Genomic DNA, 23,027 nt, shown 5'->3' on the forward strand with positions numbered 1-23,027 from the left:
GTGAACGCGCGCGTCCCCGCGCCGAGGAGGAAGTCGCTCACAGAGGAACCAAACCAAATAGTTTGGTTAAACCAGTCAATAAACCAGTAACTACCTGAATAAATACACTAATAAATAATCCATAGGCCTAGCATTTGTACTTCCCCCAACGGGAGTTGTGTTTTCAGCATGATTTGTTTTGTCAACAAGAATACAGAAAATGTACTTGCCTGATTTTCATGAAACTTGGTGGAGGTGTGTGCCATGGGCAAATGAACAGCCCATAACATTTTGGGGGTGGATCCACTAATTATTTTCACATTTTCATTAACATGGGACGTTTAGCATACTAAATTACCCGAAGAGCCCCTATCCAAATTGATTGCATATATATATATATATGAGTCTTGGTATGCTTCATAGAGAATTGTTTCCAATTGTTGTATCCTCCTTTGCGTAGATCTCGGGTTATGGGAGTGGTCGTTAACCAATAAGTATACGCCAAAACCAGCTGGAACTCTACCACTGCTGCAACTACATTTGGAAAAAAAAAACACTTCACTTTAATGTCATCTCACTTAACCACAGACACTGGACACTGATTGGTCTGCCCTTCAGAGTGTCTGGGCCAACGTTCATGTGAACAGCATCTCCAGACTACAATCACCGTCAAGAAAACTGAAACTGTGAGCAGCAGTACTTAATTTCCAGCATGGTCATGAAGGTAAATACTAAGAATATGATGATCTCACAATTGACATTCACAGGTATCAATAATCCTCTGGGATACACGTGAATTTATTCAAACTTAATACAGCAAGCAATCATTAAGGACCCCCCTTTTTGTGAAAAAGCTTCACTAACTTAGTTGATGGTTTTAAATGTTGTGCAGACATTCAGCTTCTCTGACTGTTCCTATACAGTGCCACCAGAAACGTTCATGTCTTGAAATTTTCTTGAAAAGAAATATTTCATCATTTATTGGATTGGTTGGTATGAAATTTGGTACGGACATTCATGGTTACCAGACTGGCCTTGGTGATCCTCTGATTTTGAACTATTGAATGTGAAATTTGGTATAAACACCCATGATCCCCATTATCCTGGCAAGTACCATAGGATAGCCATAGAGGTGAAAAATAATTTATGCTTTGGCTATATAACTGGCCAGTGTGACACACAGCACCGAGCAACCACGTCTGAGAAAAATGCATGAGAAAAATCCCCAAAAGCCCGTTGTAATTGTCTATCTTAACTGCAGTACGTAATGTTGCCTTCAGTGGCTGTCGTAATCGTCACAATCCCAAGGTAGCGCGCAAACGCCAACAAACGTAAACACGTTTTATACGGATGGATTATCTCAATATAAAATATTCTACGTGGAGTCCTTCTGGGTCAAAGTGAAAATTAAGTAAGTCAAAGGGTGAGACATCTAAAATGTGTAATGTAAGGAAAGCATTTCTCAGTTTCCGTGAAGCTTCTCTAACACAACCGTTTCGGCCAACTTTACGAGCAGCCCCTGAATGCAGCGTGCGTTTCCCAGCCGGTGTTTTTACATTTTTACGCCCCTCCGCTTTTGAACGCTGCTCTCCATGCTTCAGAGACGACAAGCGTGGTGTGCAGGTAAATGATAGCTTTGTAGGTGTTGTCGCTTTTCCCTCATAGATGTGTTGCTATAGGTTACAGTAGATTAACACCGACGTATTGCCATTAAAAAAAAAATAAAAAATAAAAAAAACAGCCTGTTCAGTAACGTGTAAGGCTGCTCTATATTGACAGCCTAAGTTAGATAGATGTAATAACGTGAGAGTGTTTCAGTCCTGGTGTGATGAAGTATTTATTCGATGGCGACCGCAAGGGTAAAATTACACCTGACTGCCATTCTGTAACACATTCATTTATATCAAGAAAGAGAGTCCCTGAGCAATGCTTTTTGAAATGGTCACCGTGCAGTAAGGTGTTATGTCTGCAGTCATGCTGCTGTCACGTTTTCCAGTCTATTCTTGTGTAGAAGGCGTTACTACAACCAACATGCACTGTGCATTAAAACAGTTGACTGCGCTGACAGTCATGGGATCAGGTGTGTAACTCCATGGACAACTTCAAATTGACATGCACTTATACTAACCACAACAAATTGGAATCATTTCCACCCTATTTAAAAAAAAAATTATAAGACATGAAACCTTCAGCAATTTAATATGAAAATAAACTACACATAGTTTATGAGGAAATCAGACAGAGACCACATTAGGCTGTATTGTACAGAGCCTGATGTACTTCTCTCTAGGTAATGCCAATGACTCTATGTTTGTGTGTTTTAAAGACCATATGTCCTAAATAAACTCCCTCTGAGAGACTAATAATAATGTCATCAATTGTCATAATTGTCATCAATAAAGGTGTGGGTGTTTTTGCTCAGTGGTCAATGAGTGTATTTGTGTGTTGAAAACAGGGGGACCATGACTCTGACCAGAGGATCTTTCACCTATGCCAGTGGGGAGGAGTACCATGGCGAGTGGAAAGAAGGCAAGACCGTCTTGCTTCTCAGATTCTAAGAAAGCTTACAGCATGTGAAAAGCATCGCCGTCTCTGCAGAAATAAGACAAGCTGTCACTTTACTTTGGTAGTGTACATCTAGTCCTCTTAATGTGTCTCCGAGGCATCACTGTCTTTCTTATCAGGCGAGTGAAAGATACGGTAAAAATGAACATGCTGGGAAAGGAATTCAGTGTTTATTACATAAAGTCTATATTTAAGACTATGTAAACCAGTAATGTAGTCTTGCATACTGGTAACAAATTGCAAAAACTGAACATGCACCTCGTTATTTCGGCAAGCTTGCCTAGCACAAGTCTGTACCTTTCTAAAGAAATTGTAATTACCCGTACGCAAGAAATATTCAAACATGATCTCATGCACACGTGCAGGTAAATGGTGACCATATTTAACAACACTGACACATCTTATGGCATTAGCTTAGGTAACAACTGAGCTGCCTCAGTACTGGCTCGATGCTCATTAAACCATCTGTGACGGGTAAGAGAAGGTGTTTACAATTTTAATTAGGAAACTCCAGTATACATTTGACAAAGTACTGTGATTGGCTCCGTATTATTTCTTCACATCTAAAGTCATGAATATAATATTTTATATTACGGAGAAGATACACCTGCAAGTGTCAATGAGAGCAAACATCTTAGTGTTCTATTCATGAATCTGCATGGAAGTGTGCATATTGAAATCTAAATCTCTCCGTGAAGGGGAAAAATCCTGTCAAAGTTTTCACCTGTGGCACAGATTATGAGGATTATAACTCTCTCTCACACACATACTGTGACGCTAGTGACATGCAAGCGCCAGGTATTTAGTCAAATCCCAATTAGCTAGCATTGGTAGCCCAAGACAAACCGAGCCAGATTTACCAGCTCTGGCTTTGTCAAATCTTCCGGATTAGACTTTGGGTGTGTTTGGGAAATCTTAGAGAGGCATCATGTCCGCTGCTGTTGAGAAATCAAATCAATGAAAATATGACAACAAGACCATCCTGTGGGCATTAGGTTTGTGATCATTTTCAGCTGCTTTTAGATCAACTAAAGTTTTAACTTGTGTACTCCTTCACCAGATTCTACTTCACCCACTTTCCCAGCGTGGTAATTGTGGGCATAAACCAGCTGTAGGTGTGTCCCCTCTGACGTGATTATAAGCTTCAGTGGTGGATCACAGGCTACTAGGAGGGGAATGCAAGTAAATTCCTTGACTATTTTCGCAGTGTGGATCCTAAAGTAGAAATCCCTGCTAAAAAATCGTCTGGATTAGACTGCTGTAATTCCCACTGCACAGGAGGCAGATGGGACTCCTAATTCAGGAGTAAACCTTTGTATGACAGGGGGGGGGTGAAGGGGTACTTAAATCCGAGCACGAACTGACTCATGTGACATATGTTGTGGCTCTACAATATAAAACCTAGTGCTGCATTGCAAGTTCAAATGTCATGCTCAGTTGTCCATCTCTTACAGTATTTTGCACAATATTATGAAATTGTAATCCATAAACGGCTAAGTGGTCAGATGAGGCATGTTGATAAAGTGCGTGCTGGGAAATGGAATCAAGCTTATGGTGTCAAGATTTCTTTGGGCCATTACTCACTCTGTCGGTGTGGGACTTTCAGGTCGGAGGCACGGTGTTGGCCAGCTCAAGTTTCAGGATGGAACCTGCTACACCGGCCAGTTTGAGAAGGGACTCTTCCATGGCTCCGGTGTACTGCTTTTTACAGATGGATCCAGGTGTGTGAGCAAGAGAGAGACCAAAAGTAAGCAGGTTTTATGTACTCCGTCAAAAGTGAAATATGACACTCTGCTCTATTTTGACCATGTCAGGTACGAAGGAGAATTCACACATGGAAAGTTTCATGGTACGGGAGTCTTCAGTCGATACGACGGTATGAAGTTTGAAGGAGAATTTAAAGACGGACGTGTTGAGGGCTACGGTAAATCTGTTGCCACACTGTAACAGCACATCCATCAGGATGTCAATACTGTGGTTGGTCACAGTGTGTTGTTTCTGTGCCTCCAGGGCTATTGACTTTCCCAGATGGAACTCATGGCGTTCCACGAAACGAGGGCTTGTTCCAAAACCACAAGCTGCAGAAGAGAGAGAAGTGTCCAGGAGTGGTGCAGCGTGCGCAAGCGTCAGCCTCCGGTGCTCACAGCCTGGCACTTTGACCGTCATAGACCCCGGAGGAGACGCGTTCAGGGTTCCAGCACCTTCCAGAAGGGCCTCAGGGACGTTGCAAACTCCCCTCCAGCTCTTCACTCTGTGTTTTTATCTCTTCTGTCACCATCACTTTTTTCTTTGCATCTTCCTCGTTCCGCATTCACAGTGGCTTGAAATGCACATGCAATTTGACCAAATGACGTTTTTCTGGATGACTGACTAGAAATGCACAACACCATGAAGCACACCTTTAACTTCAAAAGTCCTGCAAACAGCAAACGCTGCTGTTTTTCTCTTGTTCGGACTCATAAACAGTGTTTTCCTGTAAAATAGTTAGTCTTTGTACATCCAACCTCAGAAAATGGGATACCTCTTCTTACATTGTTATTGCACATGTGGTTCTTTCAAGAGTTTGTAAATTAGGTCTAGAATAGATGAACTGACCTTAAAAATGCTGCAATCCATTACAACAGTGAAACCTAAAGATATTCCTGACTGCTATTGAGCGATGCTTTTACATGTGGGTCTCCATTTTGTGTTTTTTCACAGGCATGAGGACGCACATGAATGCGCAGAAGCATGTGAGCAACATGACACACATTCTTAATGATGGTTTCACATTATTCTGCTGACGAAGAGTTGTTGGTGGTAACGCAGCAATAGCCCCACAAAGCCAGTGAAGAAGACTGTGGGCTAACCAAACATGGATCTAACCAATGCATTATTTAAAATATTTCAAAAATTGGCTTTATAAATGTTTTATGAGGAAGGAAATGCATTCCACACATTTGTAAAGCCTCAGCGATGGTGAATGTAAACATAACTTTTTTGTTTACACAGGGCACCCTTTAGGAGTCATCTTAATTAACAGTGCCGCTGCAAACTTTATCATTCAAGAGATCCATTTCGTCACTGGTGTTTTTCTTTTTCGAAGATCATTATTCACGTTTGCCTTAAAGACATTTTTTTTCGGACAAGAGATCAGTTGAAGGGTGTCTAATTGAAAATCAGATGACGCACAGTGACCTGTCCCTCCACTCTCCGCTGCATCACTCGCCCTACGGTGTCATCCTAATGAGTCCGAGGTCTGTTTGAAAATCACCTTCACTCTGAGGGACACGTTGCTAAGCTGGTGCTGAGTTGCTGCTCCCATCACTCACATGTCCAGAAGATTTCCCCTTTCCAATAAACCTCCACGTTCTCAGTGGTAATCATTGGAGAGGAGATTTAACTCAGCTGGATAATATTTTGTCAAGTTTTCCCCTGTCCAACCTGAAAGATCTGGATCACTGAACATCCTCAAAAATAACAACAATCACCACTTAAAGCATTGAAGTAGGGTCATAGATCTTAATTGAGGCAGTTGAATAAAATAATTTATAAATCAGATATATATTTAAGAATAATGTACATGTTTTACCTGTGGGGTATATACAGTAAATATTCATTCTCATTGATTGTGTTTGGTCTGGACTTTGAAATGAATTAAGGATTGGTCAGGTAAAAAGTGTATTACAGGGTTATTTAATGCAGTGTAGTTTAAGAATTTATAACCAATATAGCCAACCAAAGTTATTTGGTGATCATGGATGAATTAATTCAGTGTACTTGAACAGTTAATAGGCCTTAAAGAGCATTTGTAAACGTGGTATGAAAAGGGTTGCTTACATGGAACTTCAACCAAAGACAATCAAATGATACTACAAGCAAAGAAGCCTGAAACAGTCAACATGTCTTCTTTCTTACAGCTGAACAATAAAGACAAATCAATAAAGACAAATACACCAGGGCTTTAAGCACACAAGGAAAAAACAAAAGGGGCGAAGATTAAACAGGGAATTGATATGACATTCTGTTGTAAATATTCCTTAAATCTCTGGCCTGGATTATTGCGGTTGCTGATTTTCATTGTTGCTATATTCTATAAAGGAAAAAAAGAAAATCAATACTTAATATTGTGAGCCTGTACTGTTGCTTGCTTTGAATGCCTGTTTTGGTATGGCAGTATGCTACAAAGTACACTCAGGACGAACCGAAGAGAACGTTAGAGACTGAAAAGTGGATCAGTGCATGCGTCTGTATCACTATCTAAGCACACATTCATGTTTGAGCAAAGATAGTAATATGCTGTATTTCAGAACATGTAATAGTATTTCTTTTTTCCACTGTTTCCACACCTACTGAAGCCTCCTTTGCCTACACACTCCTGCCTGAGTGGAACTGATTAGACGAGAATCACACATCCATTTCCAACTGGAAACAAATGGTGCTTTAAAAGCGTGCCTGTCCAGACTTTCACTTGCCTGGAAAATATCATTGCCATGGTTACCTTTTATCAGTAATAATATAATGTTGTTTTGAGTGCTTGTAGAGAAAATAACTGCACAGTATCCTCTCATTCTGCTGGAATAGTTATGATTATGAATGTTTGATGTGTTTAATAAAGCCTTGTGTTGTAAAGAAAGATGCATCACAATGTTTGATTGAGACGTTGAAACATAAAGCGGTTCAATTTTGCAGCCATTCCTGGTGTTCTAGTACAAAGGCTGAATTGTGGGACATTTGCATCTAAAGGAGGAACTGTATCACCTATTATCTATGGATAAACAGGTTCCTCTGGATTTTGGCTCCAACACAGCAGGAAACCTCCAATTTCCCCATCCCCCCCTTCTCACTCTATACCATCCCAGCACGGCAGCAGGCTGCTTGTAGTTCACATGGAATTGAAAAGGAAAAACCTGAAGCTGTAAAATATGCATGAGTCCTGCAGATTTAAGTCTTAATATTTGAGCCTGTTCTCCTTTTCTGGGTTTATAAACAGTTTTACAATGGCAATATTCAGTTAAATCTCTGTCAGAGTTTAGCCTAAGACATATAGGACAACACTCATGTATTACATTGAGCATGGTATGTGCTCCCACTGTCCCTGACAGTTGCACAGCCTTGCTTGGAACGGGAAGTATAATGTGGGGCAGATAATGTATCTGATGAGTTTCCTACAATGAGCACATCGATACATAACAGAAATCTGTAACAGCATGCTTTTCATGACAGCCGTTTACATTCACATTAAGAAAACCTACAACAATGGCATGATATCTGTTGAACAAACTGAACAGCCAGTTTTACAACTGTACTTTAAAAACTACAGTCTTAGCAGAGTAGCTAGTTGTTGGTTTCCCCAGCAAGAATGACAAACTTCCCTCAGGAACATTTGAGCCACTGATGATAGAAGGAAAATATGTCCACTGAGCTCCCGTTGAATCCCTGACTTTAGCAGGGCCATACCAGTCATCTCTGCTATCGTCAGCTGACATCACCAACACAGTGCTACTGTGTGCGCTGGCCTTGTCTGTTGCCTCGATAAAACACGGACCTCTTGATGTATATTCAAACACAGCTTCTCTGCAGCACCAACTATTAGCATTGATATAATTCAACTTTCAAAGGCATCCAAAATGATACGAAACGGAGTGCTCCTAAGATTATGAGGCTCTCTAAAAGCAGTTATCAAAAGGCCAAGGCTGGCTTAAAGATTTGAGAAATTCAGCTTTGTTTCCTCATTCATACTTTTTTCTTTTTTGTCGTTTTTAAGATAAGCAGATCATTTCGAATCTGTCACGTCCAGGCTGATATTTACTAGTGTCAAGAGTTCGCACTAATCTCAGTCATGCCCTAGAAAGACAGATTTTGATGCTGCACACATGTCACATTACTCTTATAAAATAATGAATCCCCTCAAATTCAATATACACAGCACAACAGTGGCTTCGCAGGATGTAATATGAACCTGAGGCAGATTGTCATAGAAAGTGACATTATAAACATGCTGTATGAGTCAAGGCTGCCTCAACCAAAGTGGGCACCTTCCCAGTGGTCTTTTGTGTTTTGGTAATCAAATGCATTCTCAAGAACTTAAACCACTCATTGACAAAATCAACCAAGGCAGCCTTGCAGTATTAATACCAATTTTGTGGCATATGGAGAGGCCCTGTGTGTGTTCTCTAGGTACATATTCCTAATTAAAGTGTCATTTTATCATATTACCACGACAGCGGCCCAACAGGACATTTTCCGCCCAGGATCCCCCTGACAGGTTAATTCGGCCATGGCAGAAGGCTTTACATTGCATTATTCACTCCTCTGTTGAGGTGTTTTCAGGCGGTACCATTCCCACCTCTCTCAGCTTCTCCAGTCTCTGCAGGGTCTCCATGATGTCACACTGCCATTGTTTTACCTGCTGCACTGCAGTCACTCCCTCCTGTAATCACAGTCAGTTTGTTAGCATGGAGCCATATTGTCTTCTATATACAGTGTTGAGATATAAAGCACAGCATGTTAGCTCCCTATATGCGATCAATAACTATCCTTTAAAGAAGTCGTGGTATAGTTTAGTAAAAATGACATATCAATTTTTGGGAGGCATTTTCTCTTTATGTAATGAAATATAAGACATAAGCGTGGTATTGATATTTCATTGTAACTTTTAAGAACAAAACGTAGTAGGCGTATTTCCAAAATGTCATACAGTTATATTAGATTGGCATATTTAGGCTAAACCAAAAAAAAAGCAAAGCAGGTGGCAAACCTCACATGATTTTTAATTTTTGTGTCGGCTCCTGCAACGACGAGCAGCTTCGCTATCTTGTATCTGTTGAGACGCACTGAATCATGCAGGGCTGTGTCGCCTTCCTAAAAGGAAAAAAAAAAAGTATTTTATTAATGGCCCAAATAGTAGAGGGGATGAAACACAGAAGTGAAACACGCTGTCGGCTTGCTACATACTCTGTCCCTGGAGTTGATTTTAGCACCACAGGACAGCAGGTACTCCACAACGGCGGTGTGGCCTGTTCTTGTGGCCACATGCAGAGGAGTGCTGTACAGCTGCAGTACAGACATTGATATGCAGTGTGACTGGTTTATTTATATGCAAATCCACATTCAAACACATAAAGGACCAACTGTGCATCAATAAGAGACGGAGCGTGTTCACATACACAGACAGGAGTTCTGGTAAAAAAAAACTGCAGGCAAGAGTAAAAAGGCACATTCACCTTATCTCTCACGTTAAGATCAGCCCCGTGGCTCTCTAGGGCTTTGACAACTCTCAGGCTTCCTCCTCTGCAGGCCCAGTGTACGGCTCTGGAGCCCAGCTGAAACACAGTAGGGGGGCCCCATCCTATTAGCAGTGCTGACTGCAGGCCACGAGGAGCTGGAGCTTTAGTGTAACAAGATAATCTCACCCAATCTCATCACCATCTCCACAAACAAGCAGCGTGCTCACACATCTTACTTGATCTGTTAAGTTGATATCGGCTCCTTTTTCTAACAGCATTTGGACAACTGCAGTGTGTCCCTCCAGAGAGGCACGGTGTAGCGCTGTCCTTTTCAACTGGAAAGGTTACAAATATCATAAGCAGAAATTGGTTTAGTATACCTTAAAATCGATTTATCTGTTTTACTGCAAAACAGGGAAAGCTCTACCTCATCGTGGGCATTAGGGTCTCCACCATCAGTCAGATACTTTTCTACCACATTCACATTGCCTTGACAGGCTGCATTCATGAATTCAGCAGTATCCACAGGTTCTGTCTGTCCAAACAGAATCATAATCACACACATAGAAACACAAAGAGACAGGAGCGATAGCGATTCAGCTTTAATATCTCTGTTGTGCAAATGAAGATAAGGCTTCTGAAAATTGCAGCTCACCACATGGATTTCTCCAGAGACCACTGGCGGGTATGTTTGCTTGATCTTTTTTTTCTTTGTGCACAGCTCTGTGATGTTCTCTCCTGCACTCAGCTCCAAAATCTCACAGTGCAAGTGTGATGAGAGTCTCCTCACTCTATCCTCTGTCTAGAAAATGAAAGAAATATTAATAAGGTAGAAAACCCTGCTGGAAACCCTGAGATGAGAGAGATTGTATTGGTTTGTGAAGCAGGGGTGCCAAATAGGCTAAGGGGTGTTGAGAGCTGGGAATGACGGTGTTAATGTCAAAATAAATTCACTGCATAGTGCAAGGCCAGGCTTGGCCATAACAATATAATCATTCCTAATAAACTCCCTTAAACTGGCAATAGGATTTTACAAAATGTATCCGTGACATAGAGTTAATCTGTGTGAATGTAACCCGTCTTCTGGGTGGTAGAAATGAGTGAAAAGCAAAATAAATAAATAAAAGTAATAACGACTTCCGTTCTACAATATACACTTAATATAAAACTGGGAAATCCAAACTAAAGTCACAATAGTTACAACGTGTCTCTCACCTACCTGGGCTTTCTTTTCCACTCCAGGTGTATGGTCCATCACATTGGCTGCCAAGTGCACAAGCTTTTCTGTCTCTGGAATAAAGAGCAAAAAGATAAAATACAAAAACAATCAGTAAAGAAATGTGCAAACAGCTAAAGCTTTTTTTTTTTACCATAATAATGTGGGTAAAATAAAATAAAAGTGGCGGATATCACATCTGAGTGCACGCCACTGTGTACAGAAGTGCTGCGAGCCCGGTGGCTTCCTGGCTGGAATGCCGGGTTCATGGTGGGACATTGTGTTATACCCCCACAAACAGGTGTGTGTGCACTTTGGCGTGCACAAGCATGTAAATATGTCTGTACTTGCCAGGCCTACATTCTCCCTCTCTCTTTCCATCTCCCTCTTTTCCTCGCTGTCAAGTTCATATGCAAGTACATCCACCCTTCAGGGTGTCATGCGCTGAGGCTATGCTCATTCCACGACCTCCTGGTTTTACTCTGCTCTGTGGTTGCAACAGTGTGTACTTCTCTTTTACAGAAGCACAGGCCTCATAAACACACCGTTTTGGGGGATTATGCTATTTACAAAGGTTTCATTGCTGTCTAGTGATAACGTGCAACAGTGCTATCAAACAGCTCTGGTCATTTTTTTCATTAACCCAAACCATTTTATAGGTAAACTATTTATGCACGTGTGCATTGGACAAATACGTTGATCTACAAATCAATTCTAGCTTTCAGTGCTTTAAACTTTGAAAGCGTCATCCACAGTTGTTGTTTTTTCATTATGGTTCTCTCACGCTGCACAGATTTTCTTTTTGACATTGGATAGTTTTTGTGCATGCCATTGTGTGAATAAGTGACATGTTAATGGTTAACCGGTGTTACTGAAGGAAGAGTAGCAGAGTCCAGTGGAGTAGAAAGCAGCAGGAGCAGCAGCAGCAGCCATTTTAGCTGCACAGGACATGCCACTTGCTGCTACCCTCGCAACCACGGAGCACAGACAAGGAGACAGTTAACTATCAGCTTACATCTCGACCAGGCTGGCTGTGGGTTATGTTGTTTGTATTATTCAAGGTGATGTTTCTCTTGATGCTATTCTGCCAAGAAATAATTTAAAAAGACAGTGCTTGCTGGCATTTAAATAGGTAACATGTTACTCTGAGCTCTATAAAACGATCATGTTGGTCTCTACAATACAGACAAGCAGCATTACTTCATGACATTAATGTTATCAAATGATTTAGATTAAACTCAGTATTATGGTGTCAGTCATGTGTGTGTGTGTGTGTGTGTGTGTGTGTAAGTATAGGTGCCATGGTGACGCTGAATCACTTGAGTGCGGAGGACCCAGACGATGGCTCCCCGCTGCTGACGACAACACCAACACCAACACCCGTCTTCCACAGACAGAGAGTTATCACAAAGACTGACTCCTGGGACTTTTTTCTCAGCAGGTATATCTTTGCAAAGCACTGTATTCATCTCTTTGGCTTGTTATTAATGCTAGAGAGTTAATTCACATATTCTCTGATGTACAGGAGGGAGAACTTTGCCTTCAGCCTGCTGCTTCTAATCGGATGCTACTTGGCTATTCTGGTTCCTGCATATTTTCCCTTGGATAAGTTGGCACCCGTCAGCGATGACCACCAACATCCCAAAGATGTAGTACGTACTGTATACATCTTAGAAAGCATTTCAGATCATTTCTTTACTCTTACCAAACTTAACTTAAACATTTGCTCCTCTGTTCAGGGCTTACTGAATCGGTCGGCCTCGCTGCTGTCAGAACCCTGTAAACCTCGCTGGTGTCTGAACCAACCGAAGTCCCAGCTCTGTTCTGCAGGCCTCCTGGACATCCCCGTGTTTGTGCAGCAGGACAGGCGTGAGCCGTGGAATCTGTCCCCTCCTCTGGGGCTCCAGGGCAGCGAGGCGCATCTGGCCCTGGCTCTCGCCTCTCTGCCTCAACCGGGCCTGCCTCCATCACTGAGGAGAAAAGGCAGCTGCAGGCGATGTGTGGTGGTGGGCAGCGGCGGGGTTCTTCAAGGAAGTCATCTTGGATCCCATATAGATCAGTATGACGTCATCATCAGGTATGTGTGCCACAATTTGAATGAGGCTAAAATTAAAGGAATGAAGAAAACACACTGCATCAGCAATATACAATCACTTTCATAGATAGATCTTTGTTACCAGGCTGAATAATGCTCCGGTGCCTGGCTTTGAGAGGGACGCTGGTTCACACACCACCATCCGCCTGATCTACCCAGAGGGAGCGCCTCACTCTGCAAACGAGTACAAAAAGACCAGCATGGTTGCTCTGGTGGTCTTTAAGAGCCTGGATCTGGACTGGTTCACTTCTGTCATCACCAAAAAGCCTCTGGTGAGCCTGCATCATAAAAAACATTGCACACTGAAATGGTGTATTACGTAAGCCACGAGTGTCACACCAATGTTATCACATTATCACACTCCCTGCCTCACATGCTCAACATCCCATGTATTTGTTTTATAGAGCTTCTGGTCCAAAATGTGGTTCTGGAGGGAGGTGGTGGATGACATTCCCCTGAAAGCAGAAAACTTCAAGATCCTCCACCCGGAGATTGTTCACAAGACGGCAATAGTGCTCCAGAAATATACTCTGAAACAGGGAAATGTGAGTTTTAACATGCACACTCTATATTTAATCCCTTTACGACAAACATGCTCACATTCTGCTCGTGTTTGGTTTTTTTTGTATGGTTTCATATAACACTCCATTTAAACTGGAGGAATCAACGACAGCACATCTGCCTAAGACATGAATTGAATGTAAGCTGAGAAATTGTTAGGGAACGACGAGCAACCGTCAGTTCAAATATTTATTCGCCACCCTTAGGAGGATTTTTGCAGTAATGCTTTATAAATCCTATTGAACAAAATATTGCTGAATAGTTGGTGCTTAATAGACAAAATGTAATTTCTTCTCTTCAACAAGACGGTGCCAACAACAGGTGCCATTGCAGTGGTGATGGCTTTGCAGCTGTGTGACCAGGTGAGCCTGGCAGGGTTTGGGTACGACATGCAACACCCAGATGCCAGGCTTCACTACTACGAGACCATCCGCATGGACACCATGAAGTATCACGTAAGTTTCGACTGATGACCAAACAGTGGCGGGGAGACTCGTGAGCTTCATGTTTTTACTCCAGTGGTTTGTTTCTATTTTTATTATCGTTCAGCAGGTGCATGATGTCGGTGCTGAAAAACTCTTCTTGAGGGAGCTGGTGGCTTCAGGAGCTGTGACTGACCTCACAGGAGCTCTCTGAGTCAAAGACTGATTATATACTGAAGCCTACATGCACTCCCCCCTTCTCGCTATGTGTATACAGGCGTATGCACTCGTCCATATTGTGCCCCGCCGGAAGAACCATACACAGCGGGACCTGACCTTTAAAATGCTCACAGTCTGCAGGGTTGACTGATGAAGGAGCACATTAAACTCCACATGTTATATTGTTGTAGAGACCAACTTAAAGTGTTTCTCATCCCGGTTTGATTAAATGTGTTAAATCAACAGCTGTTACAATTGTCACAGAAGTGATAATTGTGTCATCACACACACACACACACACACACACACACACACACACACACACACACACACACAGGACTCTAATAAATGCAATAGTCAGTGCAATTTCAATTCTGTTTACAAAGACTCGATAAACAATGGAATGTGAGACTATTCGTATCATTTTCCTAAAATAATCGACATTAAGAAAGATATGCAATAATTACTTTTGCATGTTTCATTCATATTTATATATATATATATATATATATATATATATATATATGACACTAGTAGCAATAAAGGCAAAAATGGTCAGTATCTGAATTTTATTAAAGTAGCAAATTTTAATAAGTAAAAAAAAAATAAAAAGTTTAACAATATACATATACAGCATTCCTAATAAATAGAAAACAGGTCACAGTAAGCAATCAAGCATATATTAAAATCTACAAAACTTCAAGGGCGAAATTGTCAATATACTTCATAAAAGCTACGTAATGGTGCATAAGTGCACAACAGCGTTTGATTGTGCTAATATTAAATGCAAGTGCTTCCGATAAATTATTTCAGACCTATCATAGGAAACAACCTAATACACAGTAAAAAATAAATCTGGAAGTATGAAACGCAGGCTCATGATATGCTATATCTATAGTGAGGTCTTGGCAATACAACAAACGTGTACCTTGGTCACACTGACTCAGTTCAAGTGTGTGTGTGTGTGTGTGTGTGTGTGTGTGTGTGTGTCTACAGCAGCGGGTTGCGTGAAGGCTCCCACAGTTTGCTTGCTAGCTGTCTGCAGTGCTGCAGGATGATGTCGGTGGGGATGACCCCCAGGTGAACCGTCAGCAGCTCGTAGCACTTCACCGCCTCACCCTGGTGATTCTTACTGTAGTAACGAAGAAGCTTCCTGCCAGAGACACTTTATTTAGCCAGGAGAATGACCTTTTAAATGAATCACATCCACTTTTGTCATGCCAGGCTGTTTACCTGTAGTAGTCCCAGGCAAGCATCCCGATGGGCGCAGAGTCATCGGGCAGGGTGGGCATTTCCCCTGCCTCTAACTTGTAGCCCTGATTAATCAGATATAGACATTATGTTTAACGTTAAGGGTTTTAAATTGATTTAGATTTTTAATATAGTTGCAAAAAAACCCAAAAAGAAACATGAAATGCCAGTAACTTACCGTTTCATTTTCAAACCAGAGGAAGTAGCAGAAGTAAAAGTCTCCATCGCGCAATGTGACAGTGGAGTAACCCTTCTGAAGATAGCCCCGTGTTGTGCGGACCAGGCTCCACACCTTTAGTATGGATTGGTAAAGAGAGATTCATTTAAGACAAAAACTAACAACATATACAAATTATGCCCGTTCACTTTGTTCTCCGTTACCTGTACAAGTAATATGAAGCTACAAACTTTTGACCAAAGCTTTGTACAAAGACAAGGGGAAAGGGGCTGAAACTAATCTAGCTGTCAAATGGTAACAAAAATCCACCAACCAGCTCGTATAAAATGTGACTAATAAACAGGTTGTTTGTTTAATCTGTACAAAAATCAAAGTGTTAAAAACAACACTGTTTGACAGGTGTTATATGCAGAAATATCTCTTGGCTTCGAGCTGTAACTTCCTGGAGTCTCTAGAGGTCGTCCAGGAACTCATTCCCATGTTTCCAGTCTTTATGCAAAGCTAATCTAATGAGCTGCCAATTCTAATTACATTTTCACACTACAGATGTGAGAATGGTATCATCATCTTATTACTCTCTTAATGAGGAAACACAAATTTATTCCTGAAAACATCAACTATTCATGAAGCAAAAAAAAAAAGAAGATGTACGAAGAATTCTACAGCTGAAAGCTTGTTGAAACCTAACAAATCCGATCAGCGGCATTAAAATTCTATTTAATAACTTACTATTACTCTTATTTGCACTGAAAACAACAATAGACTAAAAATGAGGCCTTGTTTATTTGACCTTGTTTTTGATGTATTGAGCTACTGGTCCCTTCCCGAGTTCAGACGTGGTGCGTTCTGTGATGTTGAGCGACGGCGCGATCATTTGGCCGCTGGATCGGTCCACACAGATAAAATGGATGAGGCCTGGGAAATCCTCCAGGTAAGTGAGATTAACTGGGTCAAGATCAATACACTCAAGATAACAGGATACTGCATAGGGTTTTCTGGGTGAATGCATGTTGCTAGGAGCCCTAAAATACGCATGCACTTCCAGAAATATAACAAAATGAAGTGTTGTGGAAAGCAGTGCTCAAAAATCACAGGGAGCAGGATTATTTTGCTGATAGGATATGACACCATGGTGATATTCCTCTTGCTTTTCACCAACAGGAAGTCCTTCCAGTCCATCAGTTTCTCTCTGGGGGGAGGGGGGGCGAGAGAGAGTGTGACAGAAAAATAAGAAAAAGGCAAGGAGAGGAAGAAGACACACATGAACAATGAAGGATGCTGCTGTGAAGTGTCTTGCAGGGATAGGTTTACTAAGAACTGACTCAGATTTGAAAACAAAACAAATAAGGTAACAATAAGAAGACGCTCAGCAGGCTGATACTCACTGCACCATGGTCTGGGCTCTCTCCTGCAGGCCGGTGGAGAGACGCCGAGGAGCGTCGGCTGCTCCAGACTCGACAAGAAAACACTGTCGGTATATGCCACACAGCTGGGTCTTCATACTCTTACACCATGGGATAAGGCTAAAACAAAAACACAAGTGCAATGAGTCAAAGGATCACAAAACTGCTTTGCTGTGGGGCCACTTGGCCAGCAGAGGGCTGCAGCAGACTTACTCTCTGGTGAAGCCAGGTCCTCCTCTGAAGGCTCGGTTCTTGAACTCCATCCAGACATTTTGTAACTGTGCAGACTAGAGAGAGGAACAAAGATGAAGGAACAAAGAGCAGATCTTATTTTTGTTCACATCTAAAAAGTGAAAAAAACAACAACAACAATATATATATTAAAAAAAACACACAAATAAACAAATATATATGATGTCACCCTCCACTTATACATGTACTATATATCTACTTGTGTGTTTTACAAAAGAATTCCATTTGTGTTGGATGCACTGGTGAGATGTAAAAGCTTGATTCAAAAGAAGACAAATTGTAGAACACAAAAACAATGTTGGTACACAACACACACAAAAAGCCATACCTGTATCTCACTCGGCCCCAGGGCTTTGATGAATTTATCCAGTTTGCTGCGGATGTCATTTATCGTAAGCGGGCCTCTAGCAGCAGCTGAACCTACTTTGCCTTCACTTAATCGCTTCTCCAGCTTGGCGAAGGCCTCCAAAAATGTATACACCGACATGGCCACTGCACTGGTGGGAATCTGAGATAAATATAAAGTATAATTGGCACAACAAGGGAGCAAATAGATGCTTAGATACTGTGTGAAAAAAATGTGTCACAAACACGCCCCCTCCTGGCCCCAAACTGCAACAAGTCCAGACAGAAAGAAGGGCGTGTGGAAGATACTGTGGGTGCACGTAAGCTTACTGGGGAAGCAGGTGCATACATTGTTGTTTGTTAGCATCCACAAACCTTAGTTAGCAGCACCAATGTGATGCCAGGCCACAGCGGGAGACAGTACATGGAGTGAGGCATCATGGGATACAGCCCATCTTTGAGTAAGACCTCCAAGAAGACTCGGTGAGGGGCTGACTGGTCAGGTGGACTAACTTCCAGAGTGTGCAAGCTGTCCTCTGCCATCTGAAGACATCAGAATTTTTTTTCCAGTTATATCACAGATGCCACTGCAACTAAAAATAAATAAATAAATGGTTTATGTTGCATTGAAATATGTTCTCACCTGGATGTCTGGGTCCACAAACTCAAACACAGGAGTGCTTTCTCTCACCGGCTTGTCTGGTGACACACACAAACACACAATAAAAGAAAATACATACAGTATACTTTAATGATAAATAATATACTCTGTGTATGTGGACCGTATGTTTGTCATATGGTCGAAGACACAAGACTTAAAAGAGAAGAGAAGAGCTCTCTTTGGCACTTACGCCCCCTCTCTGCCTTAAACAAACTGTCTTTTACATAATGACACATACAGAAAGAAATAAGTGAATAAATCCAAATACACAAACTCTACTCGACAGCCCACCTAAACTGCTTGAGTCTCTGTCAGTAGGGGAGGGTTCTGGGGTGTAGAAACTTTCAGGACCAGAACCAGATGTGTTCTCAATGTCCTTCACAGAAATAAACACAGAAACATGCTCAGAAACAAGGTGACCAGTTTTTTTTTGTGGAGGTGTTGTTCGAGTGTCTGTTGGTGCCGCGCACCTCAGGACTTGCGTCATCCACGTCTACGTTGCTAGGATACATATTCTGTGTCATGATGATGAGGGCCAGGAGGTCTGAGGTAGTGAGTGTACTCGCATTGCGGCTGGAATGAAAGCAGCGAAAAGAGGAAATATTTTACACGAAAAATACAAATCAGATAAATGCAGACTTGAAAATGAGAAAGAGTGCAAGTTATGAAATAAATGCGATGGCTTTATGGAAGCATCTGTACCTGGAGTAGAAAGCAAGCAGTTTTGTGTGCACCAGGATGAAGGCATGCAACACCTCCTCTCCTGCTCTCTCCGCACTGCTGTTGATCTGCTGAACTAATCGCCGCTCCAGAAATTCTATGCACTGCTCGCACAGCGTGGGGTGGATCAGCCTCTCCACCGCCTGAGAGAGAGGGAGGAGACGACATGAGAGCAGTCAAGTTGTTGTTTTTCCCCCCCCCCTCGACAAAGATGTGTTTTATTGGATGAGAAATCAAATGTTCAATACGAACGGCAACAAAGCCACGAAAATGATGTCTGGAACGTAACTTTCACTGTTTCGAAACCATGAGAGAAGAGAGAAAGAAACTCGAACAAGTAAAAGATGGTGAACGTCGGAACAAAGAGAGAGAGCGAGAGAGAGAAAGAAAACGGAGAGCTTTTTTTTTTTTTTTTTTTTTAATCCAGATGTATGGATTCATTCATCCAAAATTACTTTGACCGAACACGGTAATTCTGAACTCAAAGCCTTAAAAGGGGAATCCAATGTAACTTCATCTTGTTACTATGTAAAAGTGAGGTTTTCTGATAAGACTTTGAATAATTCTGAAAAAAAACAGAAAAAAAAAACTTCACAACATTTTAAAAAGGAGAACTTAAAGTTGTAAACTGCTTCACTTAGAAGCTGAACAGAAAACTTTGCAGATAAAGCCTGAACCATGTGCTTGTCATTTCTACTTGAGCACTCAAGATTAAAGATCACAGACTTAATCTCAACCATACATAGATGAACGGTGGACACACACAGTTTGTTAAAAAAAACTAAATGAAAACAGAAATGGGGAGCAGATACAGTAAGAACAATATATTTTGGTTTCTTGTCATTTTTCCAAAAATCATAATAGATGATCAGAGCTTCACTAACAAGTGATATTTTGTGCATTGTCATAACACTGACAGCTCAATAAGTTCTTGCTAGGCTTTATTGCATTCAAGACTCCTGTGAGGAGAAATATATTGGCTTGACTCTGTATCAAGATGGCTAAAGTCTGCGTCTGCGCTTCACTGTAAAGCTGAATACATTTTGCCTCATATATAGTAAAACTGGTCAAAACTACAAAAAAACAACAACAAAAACGCAGAATTTCCCCGTAAAACATGCTGTATAAAGTAACAGAGAGCCGCACCTCCACTAAGAAGCTCTGGTCGTTCTCCCGTAAGTGGCTGTAGGTCTCCAGCAGGCTCTGCAGATGCGTCCACAGCCTCGCCCTTTGTTCCGTGTCCTGAGGACGCAGCCTGGGGACAAACATCACAGATCGGGTATCAACCGCAGGCCCGATTCAAAGTGTCCTGCGCCAAGAAGGAGCACAACAACATGTCTCACTCTCTCCTCAGGAGGCTCCCGCTGAGTGTGACCATGCCAAAGCGGACCTCGATCATCTTCTTCATCACGTAGATTTTCCTCCTCAGGTCATCCTCCTTCTCCTCACCATCTCCATTCACAGCAATGTAGAGACACTCGTCGAACTGAGGACACAAAATAAACCCGGAGAAATTGAATATGGCCCCGAGCACATAAAATGGAAAATAAAGTGACGATGGTTGTCTGAATCTCCATCCTGATCTTTGTCTTCTCTTAGGATTAAATGTTCGCACAAAAAAAAAAAGGCTGCTGACACTGAGTGAACCTGAAACGCGTCCAGTGTTCGGACTCCGTGACTGTATCATGTGCTGCAGGAGGACAAAGCCTGGTTTGATTCCATAACACAACTCACATGACAAACGTGACGCTTCACTGAGAGAAAGGCCTGTAATGAGGTCAGAGCGCTGCTCCTGAAGTTTAAGTTCTTCATACTGTACATTAGAACAGTTCAGAACTAGGTCAAAGGAGATCTGGATTACAGCCTTTTTTTATTATTATTATTGCGCAATGAATTCAATGTCATCAAATTATAACATGAAGAGAGTGAATCTGGAGACTTGGGCAGGGATGAAGAAGGGCCCTACCTGGTGTAGCACATAGATGTGGTTGTTTTCTGTGGTGAAGGAGGTGTAGCTGTCCCCCTGCCTGTCCATCATGGTGCTGTGGGAGATAATGATGGGAGCAAACTGAGTGCTGATGCTGTCCTCAAAGGCCGGAAGCTGACCGTCCAAACACAGAAAAGAAAAAATGTAGTTAGAAAAAGTTAGAAATGAAGATTTATTCTATCAACCACAGGAGGTAAGTTCAAAAGCAGATGTATCTGTTGCATGTGATTTTCTTCCGCCTTACCCCCTGGCCCTCCTCCTGAGAGGCTCCATACTGCTCCTGGATATTCTGCTGAAATTCAAGGTCTGTCCAATAGAAAAGGACCTCGGCGCTCTCACTGGCTATCAGCAGGCACTTCATCTGGACCACAGATGCGCTCCTGTCCTGATTTAATTTGCTCTGATTTAATGTGCGGTCCTATTTACTCCAACGACTCCACGGGCATATGGTTGTGAAGAAAACTATAAAAAAAAAAAGTATTGAGACAAAAGACATTAAACAGAGTCGACGGAGGAATTTTGTCAAGCATTGAGATCTGGCGTGTAAAAAAACCCTAATGTCTATGTATGCATTTCATATTTGATTATCTGAAAAAGTTGTCATTAAATAAGGATAAAGTTTAAAAGTTTGACTTGAATCTCTATACAATCTTCAGTTTAATGTAAACACCATGAGCAGCACACACAGGCCTTCGTCCATTCACACTGACCACAAAGAGAGAGTGAATTATCAAAACAAAAACAAAAAAATCATTCGCAAATGCCAATGAGAAATATTTTTACGTTTTGATTAATTCATGCGCACGAGATGAGTTTATATAAAAGAGAGACAGCACAGCACAAAAGGCTTTGTCCTCTAAGCCTGAAGTGCACTGCACCTGCTTTAAGTGTCACCTGACCAACCATAAGGTCGATGGCATCTTCAAAGTCAGCATATATAACCCATAAACTCTCAATATCCTCGTTAATGGATTTTTTTTTATTGAATAATAATCCCTTGCAAAGCAATTGTTCTCAACATATTTTGATAACTCATCCCAAAGCGAAGTTGCACCGTAATGCCTGTATTTACGGACAGGTAGGCGAATCAAAACGTGGGAACTAATTCACCGAAACGTGGGAACCGTATCGCTGTTCGATAGATATTGAACTCGCCTGAACGTCTTATTCTGTTGATGCAAAAACCCAAAGTCTGGATGTTTTGTTTTGTTTTTATCACGTGAAGGTGGTCCGATCCGTAAATGCAGTCCGTGTTTTACCTGAAGTCTTAAGTTATTTCCTCTTACCAACTTTCTAACTTCCTCTATGCGTCCACACAGTTCGCCGACGTGCTGAACACACATTCAAAGGCCATGTCACAACAACTCACTCCGGGGTTTTCTGCGCCGGGTGATCACAGCATATCTCGGTCCAGCGTCTCCGTTTTCCGGCACGTCTCAGGTTTTCGTGCAGCTTCTGGCCGTTTTCATCGCGGCTTGACCCTCTTCCTTCCCCCGCCGCAGCTCCACACAGCACCACCGAGTCATGTGACATCAGCGGCCGGAAGTCGGTGCTTATCTAAATACACTCAGAGCTAATAGAGCGATCGGTGGGGAGGGGTGTAAAGACTGCCTCTGGATAAATTGTTCCTGGTAAAGACGCCGTTTCCTTTCTGCGGCTTGCCCCCACCACGGGCCTGACGATCAGTTGAGGCAGGAAAAGTCATGTGCTGGTAAACCGGGCCACATGACTGGGAGGCTGTGTGGTACAAAATAATAGTTTGGTATTTCGGGAATGCAGGGTCGTGGTCGAGATTGGGATTAGAAAGAGTTACGTGCGTTATTTTTGCCATGTTGTGCAAATCTATTAGAAAATATGCCTATTAAAGTAATCCATTGGGAACAATTGCAGGAAAAAGTACACAAAAACAAACAGCAAATCTTATTTCTAGGAATAAAATTGACCACAAGCCTCTGGGATATATTT

The 23,027-nt window shown here is 41.9% G+C and overlaps 4 protein-coding genes across 5 annotated transcripts; 2 read left to right on the forward strand and 2 right to left on the reverse strand.

Annotated features, from left to right (window-relative positions):
- The first annotated feature begins 1,536 nt into the window (after positions 1-1,536).
- Positions 1,537-7,149, forward strand: morn4 (MORN repeat containing 4). Its single transcript, XM_069692618.1, has 5 exons — positions 1,537-1,602; positions 2,435-2,508; positions 4,151-4,265; positions 4,359-4,468; positions 4,555-7,149. Exons 2-5 carry the CDS (start codon positions 2,442-2,444, stop codon positions 4,701-4,703), a joined length of 441 nt encoding a protein of 146 aa, XP_069548719.1. The 5' UTR covers positions 1,537-1,602; positions 2,435-2,441; the 3' UTR covers positions 4,704-7,149.
- Positions 7,150-8,830: 1,681 nt separating this feature from the next.
- Positions 8,831-11,247, reverse strand: ankrd2 (ankyrin repeat domain 2 (stretch responsive muscle)). The gene is made up of 8 exons (XM_069692602.1): positions 11,178-11,247; positions 10,972-11,042; positions 10,180-10,287; positions 9,989-10,087; positions 9,750-9,848; positions 9,481-9,579; positions 9,289-9,387; positions 8,831-8,956 (listed from the first exon to the last, which is right to left on the reverse strand). The coding sequence occupies exons 1-8, from the start codon at positions 11,245-11,247 to the stop codon at positions 8,831-8,833; spliced, it is 771 nt and encodes a 256-aa protein (XP_069548703.1).
- Positions 11,248-11,952: 705 nt separating this feature from the next.
- On the forward strand, positions 11,953-14,559 carry st3gal7 (ST3 beta-galactoside alpha-2,3-sialyltransferase 7). Of its 2 annotated transcripts, none has more exons than XM_069692568.1 (7): positions 11,953-12,409; positions 12,494-12,620; positions 12,708-13,045; positions 13,149-13,335; positions 13,468-13,608; positions 13,930-14,079; positions 14,174-14,559. In XM_069692568.1, the coding sequence occupies exons 1-7, from the start codon at positions 12,270-12,272 to the stop codon at positions 14,258-14,260; spliced, it is 1,170 nt and encodes a 389-aa protein (XP_069548669.1). In that variant the 5' UTR covers positions 11,953-12,269; the 3' UTR covers positions 14,261-14,559. The 2 variants fall into 2 exon arrangements, with proteins under 2 accessions (XP_069548669.1, XP_069548671.1); XM_069692570.1 differs by having other exon boundaries at positions 14,177-14,559.
- Positions 14,560-14,820: 261 nt separating this feature from the next.
- Positions 14,821-22,570, reverse strand: hps1 (HPS1 biogenesis of lysosomal organelles complex 3 subunit 1). Its single transcript, XM_069692620.1, has 18 exons — positions 22,432-22,570; positions 21,307-21,524; positions 21,042-21,176; positions 20,419-20,561; positions 20,222-20,330; positions 19,058-19,218; positions 18,826-18,928; positions 18,647-18,731; positions 18,338-18,393; positions 18,070-18,237; positions 17,678-17,857; positions 17,311-17,384; positions 17,080-17,217; positions 16,818-16,883; positions 16,485-16,629; positions 15,695-15,808; positions 15,499-15,581; positions 14,821-15,418 (listed from the first exon to the last, which is right to left on the reverse strand). Exons 2-18 carry the CDS (start codon positions 21,421-21,423, stop codon positions 15,256-15,258), a joined length of 2,040 nt encoding a protein of 679 aa, XP_069548721.1. The 5' UTR covers positions 21,424-21,524; positions 22,432-22,570; the 3' UTR covers positions 14,821-15,255.
- Positions 22,571-23,027: the final 457 nt, after the last annotated feature.

The sequence above is a fragment of the Brachyistius frenatus genome, unplaced genomic scaffold, assembly GCF_029030835.1.
Source record: "Brachyistius frenatus isolate BFR_SWC_R1_liver_20210118 unplaced genomic scaffold, ASM2903083v1 Contig_13, whole genome shotgun sequence".
Classification (NCBI taxonomy): domain Eukaryota; kingdom Metazoa; phylum Chordata; class Actinopteri; family Embiotocidae; genus Brachyistius; species Brachyistius frenatus.

Excerpts from the sequence above, each read along its gene's own strand:
- hps1 (XM_069692620.1), bottom strand. The coding sequence starts at position 21,423 with ATGAAGTGCCTGCTGATAGCCAGTGAGAGCGCCGAGGTCCTTTTCTAT. Across the intron at positions 19,219-20,221 it reads ACCAGAGCTTCTTAGTGGAG|GCGGTGGAGAGGCTGATCCA; the intron begins GTGCGGCTCTCT and ends CCTCTCTCTCAG. Across the intron at positions 18,732-18,825 it reads TGGATGACGCAAGTCCTGAG|GACATTGAGAACACATCTGG; the intron begins GTGCGCGGCACC and ends ATTTCTGTGAAG.
- st3gal7 (XM_069692568.1), top strand. The coding sequence starts at position 12,270 with ATGGTGACGCTGAATCACTTGAGTGCGGAGGACCCAGACGATGGCTCC. Across the intron at positions 13,046-13,148 it reads CAGTATGACGTCATCATCAG|GCTGAATAATGCTCCGGTGC; the intron begins GTATGTGTGCCA and ends CTTTGTTACCAG. Across the intron at positions 14,080-14,173 it reads TGGACACCATGAAGTATCAC|CAGGTGCATGATGTCGGTGC; the intron begins GTAAGTTTCGAC and ends ATTATCGTTCAG.
- morn4 (XM_069692618.1), top strand. The coding sequence starts at position 2,442 with ATGACTCTGACCAGAGGATCTTTCACCTATGCCAGTGGGGAGGAGTAC. Across the intron at positions 2,509-4,150 it reads CCATGGCGAGTGGAAAGAAG|GTCGGAGGCACGGTGTTGGC; the intron begins GCAAGACCGTCT and ends TGGGACTTTCAG. Across the intron at positions 4,469-4,554 it reads CGGACGTGTTGAGGGCTACG|GGCTATTGACTTTCCCAGAT; the intron begins GTAAATCTGTTG and ends CTGTGCCTCCAG.
- ankrd2 (XM_069692602.1), bottom strand. The coding sequence starts at position 11,247 with ATGTCCCACCATGAACCCGGCATTCCAGCCAGGAAGCCACCGGGCTCG. Across the intron at positions 10,088-10,179 it reads ACCCTAATGCCCACGATGAG|TTGAAAAGGACAGCGCTACA; the intron begins GTAGAGCTTTCC and ends TAACCTTTCCAG. Across the intron at positions 9,580-9,749 it reads ATCTTAACGTGAGAGATAAG|CTGTACAGCACTCCTCTGCA; the intron begins GTGAATGTGCCT and ends TCTGTACTGCAG.